General features: G+C 45.9%; 1 protein-coding gene across 1 annotated transcript; it reads left to right on the top strand.

The window, feature by feature from the left end:
* The first annotated feature begins 1349 nt into the window (after positions 1–1349).
* Positions 1350–6460, top strand: LOC130149531 (E3 ubiquitin-protein ligase RBBP6-like). The gene is made up of 3 exons (XM_056339261.1): positions 1350–1529; positions 3759–3858; positions 6403–6460. Exons 1-3 carry the CDS (start codon positions 1364–1366, stop codon positions 6458–6460), a joined length of 324 nt encoding a protein of 107 aa, XP_056195236.1. The 5' UTR covers positions 1350–1363.
* The last annotated feature ends 2618 nt before the right edge of the window (positions 6461–9078 follow it).

Below are 9078 nucleotides of genomic sequence, written 5' to 3' on the forward strand. Positions count from 1 at the left end.
GCTCCGCTGTTGCCTTTGGTGTTTACTTGTTACTGTGTCGCTCATTTGAGGGATCTTCTCATGCCCCGGCAAGCAGAAGCTATCACTCCACTTTAGGCCTTGGTCTAATAGTCATGCAAAGCAATATTGAAAGTCATTCTGAGGTCTGGAACAGGCCCCAATATGCATTTTATAAAAGTGCTTCTTGGCTGCTGTTTCTCTTTGTATGGGGTTTTTTTCCCATTTCCCCAGACTGCTGAAGCTCTGAAAGGCGCCGATGAGCTGCTCTCCCTCAGTTTGCTCCTTTGCCTTTGGGGAGTGCGGTTCATGTTTTCTTCATGGCTTTGCAGAGGAGAAAATCCATGAGTACACCACCTTGTTTTTTTCACCTAAGCTAATTTCAGAAACTGCCTCCTTTAACTTAAACATGAAACTCTTCTTCACCTCTTTGTGCACTTGTAGAAAAGCAGGGTGGGGTGGGGGGTGGGGGTGTCTTCAGGAAGTGCCTGCAAAAGAGCCTTTGGGAGATCCTGTCCCTTGACTCCCATGTGGGGTAGTGAAGAGTCTGAGAAAGTCATGGGTGTTTTGGTGTTCACCTAAGCAGGTTTTCGTTTTGGTTTTTTTCTTTTTTCTTTTTTATCTTATGTAGCTTATGTCACCAGGTAGTGACAGCCTGGGGATGACAGGAGGGGACAGCAGGCAGTGGCAGCGTGGAGTGTGACCAGAGGGGACAGTAGGCAGGGACAGGCCTGGGGGTTACCGGAGGGGACAGCAGGCAGTGACAGCCTGGGTGGTGACAGGAGGGGACAGCAGGCCATGACAGCCTGGGAGGTGACAGGAGGGGACAGCAGGCCGTGAAAACCTGGGGATGACAGGAGGGGACAGCAGATTGGGACAGCATGGGGGTGACAGGAGGGGACAGCAGGCCATGACAGCCTGCGTGGTGACAGGAGGGGACAGCAGACAGTGGCAGCATCGAGGGTGACAGGAGGGGACAGCAGGCCGTGACAGCCTGGGGGGTGACAGGGCACGGGGCGGTGACAGGCTGGGGGACAGCAGGGACACCGGCGGCCCAGGCAGGGCTGATGAAGGCCCCTCCCCCAGGGGCGCTGAGTGGCCCCCTGAGCCCCTCTGTCACAATGCGGAGCCGCCTGGGTTGCCATAGCGAGCAGCTTGGCCTGGCAGCGCTGGTGCGAGGAGGGAGCGGAGGCCGAGCCAGGGCCTGTCCCCATCGTCCTCCCACCGGGGCTGCGAGGAGGAGCCGGCGGGCTCAGCCCGCGCTGCTGGCCCCAGCCCCTCGGTGGGCCCTGACCTGCTGTGGGGGCCGCGAGGCCAGCTGCTGCGTGAGGTGCCATCGCGGAGCGGGCACCGCCTGGCCCCGGCCATGTCGTGTGTCCACTACAAGTTCTCCTCCAGGCTGAACTCCGATGTGGTCACCTTTCACGGCCCCCACATCTCCCTGCGCGACCTCAGGCGCCAGATCATGGGCCGCGAGAGGCTGAAGGCGACCCACTGCGACCTGCAGGTCACCAACGCCCAGACCATGGAAGGTGCGTGGGGGCGGCGGGCGCGGGGACCGGGGACCGGCCGGCTGGCGATGGCGCAGGCGGCCAGTGAGGCGGTTGGGCCACGGCCGGCAGCGGTGACTTGTGCTGGGGCCTCAGAGCTGCTCTTCCGTGGTTGTGCGCTGGCAGCTGCCGTCAGGGCTGTGTGCGCAGCCAGGCACAGCAGCGTACGGGGTCCGTGTGCGACACCGCGCGTGGAAGAGGTTTGGTTTCTGGGAACCCTTCTAGGTAAAACGATAAGGGAATGTGGGACAATGCCTTGTCATCACAGACCTGCCAGATTTCTTTGAAAGCCGGCAGAGAAGGCTGAACGTGATAGAAAAGGAGTGGGTGGCTAATTTAAAGGGGAAAAAAAATGGGTTTGGTGACTGAATTTTGTCTTCAGCTACTTTTACTCCACCGCATTGGAAAAGCGGTGCTTGGCTGCTGCAGAAACTGCTCAGTAGCAACGTTTTGGATCAAGAGTGTATCTGTGAGTGAGAATCTATGCAGACCCTGGAAAGCCATCTTGTAGACGAGTGTTCTGTCTAAAGTATACTTGGCATTTCTTGCTAATACAGCTTCTTTGCTGCACCATGCTACACATTCATTCAGATGCTATTGAGCATCATTTCTTCATTTCTTTCAAACGGTGCATTTTTGTCGTGGTACTGCGTGTTAAACGGTGTCAGGGCAGTACTGAAGTTTTATGGCAGATCAGTTATGGTGAATATACCTAGAAATGTTCTTAGAGAAACCCTAAGTTCTTTTGAATCTGAGAAATGGTGCTTGATTCTCAGAGACGGTAATGGTTTTGTATTACTGAGTGTGCTGTTTCAGTTTGGTAATCTACCGTCTGGCAAAGCCTGCATGTGATTAAAGACTTTGGAATATGACTTGTCAGAAATACAAAGACTTGGAAACCGTCTCCATTCCTTAAACATTCAAATTTTATCGGTTGGGTTTTTTTTCTTTTTTCCTGTGGTTCTGTGACATTCCCACAACAGTCTTGTCGTTACAATGTGTACTCATAGGATTTTTTCCTCTCCCTGTTTGATGTATTAAAACTTAAACAGAATAACATGCCTGCTGCGGTAACTGTAACTTTGGCCCCAGCCTTTCAAGTGGTTGGACCTAAACACGCTGTTTACCTACAGATAGGTAAAGTATGTTCAGGAGAGTATCTGTGAGGAGACTTAACAGCACGGTGTTAGGGGTCTTGGGGGTGTTACGGGATCGCGTGTCATATACAGCAGTAGAGACAGACACGCAGGTAGAGGCAGACGTACAGGTTGTGACACAGATGCTTACTGGAACTTTTGTAAGGGTGTTTTCCCCGTGAAAATGCAAAAAATTCCCCAGCGGTTGTCAGAGCAAAGCTAAGGAATACATTCCGGTGTCATTTATGTGTATGCCAGATTTTGGGGTTTTATACATAACCGTGACTTTCCGTTTTTATTGGACAGCATCTACGTGCTTAAAGTCACCTTCAGAAGATGAAGGAAAGAACTAGGCCTGGATGTCCTGCCTAAAGGGGGTTCTTGGAGATCCTCCCTGTGGAGATATGGTAGTGGGTTTTATAACTTTGTTCAGGAGTCCTGACTAAATGTTGGCATGATCTTGGAAAGACCCTTCAGTGAACCTTGAGTGAAGATGGCCAACTTGTTCAGAGTTTTCCGAGCCGCGTGATCACGGAAATCTCGTAATAGAAGCAATGCTAATAGAAGCTAAAAGTAAACAGGATTTTACACATCACTGGGGGGAAAAAAAAGAGATGGTGGACTCTTTTTGAAGATGGTGGGAAGGCAAAATGGATGGTTGGGATGTGTTTTAAAAGGTGGGAGGCGGGGTGGGGGTGTCCTCTTCCGTGCTCGCTATTATAGAGACATGTTCTAGGGTTTTGTAAGCTAACAGGAGCAAAAGCAATGAAAGTTAGATCAGGAAAGAGCCTCATGTTTTAGCAGACTCTGCTTTAGTGACTTGAGAGACCATTTTGCTGTTGGCATTGAAACGATTCAAAACAAATGGAAAAGATTTTGCTGCTTGTGTTTGACTATCAGACCTGAAGATTTCTGGAAAGGTACCGTGAGTGTGTGGACATGATAAAAGCATGACGCTGTGTGTAAAATGTTGCTTTTCTATCCGTAAAGGGTTCCCTGAAGTGCTATGTCATGACATATTAATATCACTCTTACGAACTGACTGATGCTTTCTCTGTATTGATGTTGTTTTCAGAATACACAGATGACAATGCCCTGATTCCAAGGCACTCATCGGTAACTGTTAGGAGAGTCCCTGTTAGAGGAGTTAAAGCTACCGGCAAGACAGACCTTGGGTAAGTAGCCATAACGCGTTGTGTTCTTTGGGAGGGGTTTCAGTGCGTTCACCTTCTTTGTGGCTGTTGGTTTACGGAGGCATTCCGGTTGTCTCTTTCTTGTTAAAGCTGCTGTTAAATTGTGTTGTGACAGGGCAGATCTGAATGTATCTGTCCCAAAGCAGACTTAGATTTTTCAGCCCGCTGGGACGTGGCATTCAAAGTCCAACAGTGGTAGCTGTTCAGACGTTTGAATTGGGTTTGTTCTTGGGGTTGGTTTTTCTGAGAGTCAAGTTCTCCATCCTGTTTCCTCTATGCAGAGAGATTCCTTATTTTATGCTTTTGCTTGTATTGCTTTTAGAGTAAACGGAGAGACACATTGCAGTGTGAACTGGTAATTGGTTCCCATCTGCCAGCAGTCCGAGTCCCAGTGTTTGACTGCTTCCTTTGTTTGGGGGCGGGGGGGCAGGGTATTCTTACACCCCAGAGGGGTGGGGGTGGCGGGGCTGCATGCTGTCTCCAGAGGAAAGACTGAGAGTGGCCAGCTGGCAAACCGTGCGAACAAGAAGTTTCATTCTTAAGTGATTCCTATTAGTTTCCTAAAGACAATGCCTGTGTCGGGCAAGAGAAAAAGAGCAACGTCCTAAAGCGTATTGCCTTTTGTGCCAGGACGGTGAAGGAGCAGTTGATCTTTTCCAAACCTGAAGCTCAGAAAGCAGTTGGGCACATTCCCAAATGTTGGTAGTTACCTTTCTAAGTTTGATTTCACCCTAAGCTGCTCTCTGTGCTCCAGGTATTACTGCTGTATTCCTCAGATTTATGGAGGACAGAGAATCTGATTACAATTGCAGATATTCAAATGTAAGCCTGACTACAGCATTGTTGCTGTCATCGATGTATTCGTCCAGTCCAGTTCTGTATCAGCTGCGTCAGCATGGTTTGAATGGTCATGTTTTCCAGCCTTCTTCAAGACAGACCTCTCCTCCACCATTAGTAGATATTATTGACTTGTGGTTATGCCGTGTCTTTCTAATGTTAGTTCTCAATAAATAAAGTATACCGGCGAGTTTCAGCGTGTCTCAAACAAACAGTACAGCAGCATCCTAGTACCCATGAAGCATCTGCAAGCAAACCCCCCTGAATTTATGTGGCTCTCCTGTAAGCTTTGGGCATATTAGTGCTTTCAGGCACTACCAAGAGTTTCTGGATGCCACAGCGCTGTGCTGCTAAGCATGGCCTTGTTTGGGGGGTTAATTTAGATCGGGATGCTTAGTGCTGTCTTGTCAATATAGCCTCCATTTCTGGTTGGATGACACCCTCTCCTGGTGTTGGAATGCTGCCCTAAAATGAGAGGCTAGGTGCCACTAGCATCAAAGATCCAAGAAGCACCTGCACGTGGGGATAAGGGATGAATGCCGCTGCTCTGCTAAAGTTGCAAATGGATCAGGCAGGTCAGCTTTCTATTCCTTCAGCTGGAACCATTGTGGAAACAACTGGTAGAGCTGTTAATGTTTGGGAATGGTGAATGCATGCTGTCATGGTGGAGAGGCCTTCAGGAATGCGTTAGTCACCTTGTAGTATCTTCCTCAAGGCAAGTGGATGAAGAAACCATGGTGTGGTAATCTAAAGCTTTTCCTCGCGCTTCCTCATCTTCAGGAGGTACGTGGCTGTACTTGCGAGCCTGGTGGTGGTGTAGCAGTGGCAGGAAGTATGAGCCTTTCTATTTGTGCAGGACTTGCACAGCAGCCTTTGGGTTGCCTCTGCTCGTGGGACGCTTTGGATGAGGTATGAATTGTTTGTTAACTAGATGGGCGGTTGCATGTTTGATTCATGAGTAGCATGCAGGTACAGACCAATGAGTATGTGGAATCTCGGCAAGGGCTTGTGTGTCATAAGTGTTCCCTAAAATATTGTAGCATGTTCAAGATGATCTTAAAGGAAGTTCTGGTAATCAAGACTTTTTTTCTTATTTTTTTAACACAGGCCTCCTCGATCTCAGAAAATCCTAGGAACTGCTTTCAGGTGATGTTTCTACTGCTATTTGTAGTCACTTTAGGCTAAGTATGGTAGGTACCTGAACACAGTGCTTGGGCTTCCACCAAGAAACACTTTTCTACAGACAACTGTTCTCGTTTTGTCAGAGGAGTGTAGAAACCAAAGTGCTCTATCTGGTACCTATTTGTGGTAGTGGGGCTATACAGATTGCCTGAAGGTGCCTTCGTATTTGGATGGCTGACTATTTAAGAACAGAAAAATGTAGCACAGTCTTCACAGTTTTGGTACTTAGAGAGCAGAAAGAAAATATCTGAGGACTTCTTCTTGCACTGCTGTATTCTGTATCTTAGAGTCATTGGGGGCAAAGAAGGAATGGGATTTTGGGTTTTATTTCAATTGCACTGAATGCACCAGGAGAGCACACTTTATGTATAGAAATAAATTTCCGTATTCATAAGACTGCCAGTACACAATGTTTTGATGTTCAGGTTTTATAAACTGTTTTCCCTGCTTTATGTTGGTTACGAGTGCTTTATTTTAAGTTCTGATCATCTTTCTTTCTTCTTCTAGAAGTCGAACTGGGCCAGCGAGTAGAACATCAAAAGAGGTATGTAAAAACACAAGCTGAAACTTTTTTCTACATGCTGCACCTAAGTCTAAGAAATGTAGCCTTGTACTAATTTTTTAATATATATAAAAATATATAAAATATATATGGTTTATATATAATATTTATAATATATATATCTCAAACATATTTTCCAGTGAAACATAGTGTATGCTGTAAATCCAATGTATTTGATTCAGCATAGTGAAAACTGAGCAATGCCAACATTTGCGCGGTTCTAATGTGAATAATGGTATTTGTGCCTAGTAACGCATTGCATTTCGTACTGAATAGGCTAGAATATTTCTTGTGTGACTGTGTGTTGTACCGATAATGTATGCTCATTTTTAGAGCTTGTAGGTTCAAGGTTTGCACCACTGAACTTGGTGCCACTCTTCAGTACGCCACCACTTTGAATTTACATTTGGAAAAGGGGCAGCATTTTTCTTCCGGTCAGAAAACACTGTTGTTCTGCTGCTAAGACATGAATAAGTAACTCGAGGAGACACTTGACTTGTAATGGCCTAGATCTCCACTTGGCCCTTGGGGGGTATGCTACGTGCAACGATGCATTTCAAAATAGCCCTCATAGTACAAACATTACTTTGTGGTGGTGGTTGGTTTTCATCTGTAAGTATAACTGCTTGTTCTTCACTAGAATGGAGTGAGGCATTACATGAGCTCTAGGTCACTGGATCTGATCACTTTGTAAGCTCTTAGGATAACTTAATCGAGAAATTCGTGAACTTGGGGTCTAATTAAAGTAAATGAAAGACAGCGCAAAAACTATACTGCATTCATGAATCATACTTGTGTGCATTTAGTAAATGATGAGCTATTAACTGATTAATTTATAAACTGCACTGACAATGTTTCCTGTAGTGACACTTCCTACTCAAATAAACGGAAATAATTTTTTTAGATCCTTTCGAGCTGCAAATGGACAGCTTCCTTAACCCTCCGTCTTTTAAGCAGTTGTGAGCATTTGACAAGGGTCCCCCTCTGAGGTATTCTGAGCAATAGGTTGATCTCAGGAGGAGTTGGTTGCTTTAGTTTCTTCTCATTAACAACGTAGGCATACTTAAGCTGTTTAAGGTTTGGACTTTGTTTTGAAAGAGTATAAATTCCACTGGCTTGGAGGTGGCTCTTCCAGTGACACTCAGAGGATATAGCGCAGGCTTTCATACAGCAGTAGGGGTGAACTATTGCTCTGTTTTGATTGTAGAACTTGAGTATGTGTTTAATTTTTCTGAATAGATTGGCGACCCTTCCGCACCTCTTTCTCTGGCCCAGCTTATTAAGGTATGCTTAGATGTACTTGCTTGTGAAATCGTGTTAAAAAGAAAGGGGTGGGTGTGGGTGTGTATCCTTGTATTTTCAAACCTTACACTGTGCTCTCTAGCTGGATAACTGCTGTAATATGAGCAAAACATTAATTGTTAATAATTCAGAGTGTTTCTCCTAACTTTAAAATATTACTTTGATACTATCCTGTAGAGAGTAGTTCCCAGCTTGGGAAGATGGAAGGGGAGCACCTTATTGGCCTCAGTGTAATGCTGCAGTGTTACTCATCTGCAAGACACAAAGAAGCAGCACTTCAGAAGCTGTTTACCATTTTTCATACGTCCCGCTCATTGTTCATTGGAAACTAACACCATTTTTACAGCAGGATTTAATTGGCTGTAAGTCATGGACATTTCTAGGGCCTTTGCAACAGCCGGAACAGACGTGTTTCTGGAACATGGACAATTGCATGGCTGTTTTTGAATTTTTAGTCATTACAGTTACAGATCCATTCTTTGAATGGTGCGGGACTGCTTGAATTGTGGCATACAGATAGAGGACGACGCAACCTAATTTGTTTACGTGCAGACTGTGAAAAGTGTGCAAGTGCACCTAATTGTTGATAGGACTGTGCCAGTGTTTATGCGAGGCACATCAGCAGACGTGACCGCCTGAAAGCATATTTTGTAATGGAACTGCTTGTATTTTGTGCTCAGCAACGTGTAACGTTGTCTGGGGAAACACTAGTGATTGCACTTGGTGAAGAGGCGTAGTGCTAGCCACAGAAGTGATTAAAAGCATAGTCTTTAAAGTTACAAAGACTAGAGAAGGCAGGGCCTAACGCAGAGGAGCTAGTTCTTTCCTCTGAAAATGAAGGCCAGAGCTCATGTCCAAGAGAAAGAAATCCTTCCCACTGGGAACGTCTTCCCTCGCTCGCTGCATTTATTTATTTTCTTAATAAATTTAATTGTGTTAATTAACATTTTGCGGCAGGGTGGGGGTGGGGGTGGAGGTGTGTGCAGAATTAGTTTGGGAAGCAGCCACCAAAAGACATTGGTCTCCCTCAGGGCTGTCCCTTGGTTCTGTAAAGTCATGTGAAATTTACTCTAAAATGTGGAAAACTGTCCAAGCTTTTGAGAAATTCAAAGATTTCAGAAATACGGAGATAGGTAACAAAGCAGCTCCGAACTGTTACCCTAGCCTCTTTAGTGCAGGCTGGCACAGGAGGCAATGTGTAGTAAGAACTTTTCTGCTTTGTTATGACTATGTATTGAATGCCATATTTGAATGGTGGTCTGTTCCTAGAAATGTGTTGTGGGTTTTGGATGTGTTTTGTAAACCATTTGGGTTCAGAC

This window comes from Falco biarmicus, chromosome 5, assembly GCF_023638135.1.
Source record: "Falco biarmicus isolate bFalBia1 chromosome 5, bFalBia1.pri, whole genome shotgun sequence".
Lineage (NCBI taxonomy): Eukaryota > Metazoa > Chordata > Aves > Falconiformes > Falconidae > Falco > Falco biarmicus.

What these genes read in the sequence shown, in the direction of transcription:
- LOC130149531 (XM_056339261.1), top strand. Translation starts at nt 1,364, where the DNA reads ATGTCGTGTGTCCACTACAAGTTCTCCTCCAGGCTGAACTCCGATGTG. An exon ending in CAACGCCCAGACCATGGAAG is followed by an intron (nt 1,530 to 3,758) that starts GTGCGTGGGGGC and finishes TGTTGTTTTCAG; the next exon opens with AATACACAGATGACAATGCC. An exon ending in ACCGGCAAGACAGACCTTGG is followed by an intron (nt 3,859 to 6,402) that starts GTAAGTAGCCAT and finishes TTCTTCTTCTAG; the next exon opens with AAGTCGAACTGGGCCAGCGA.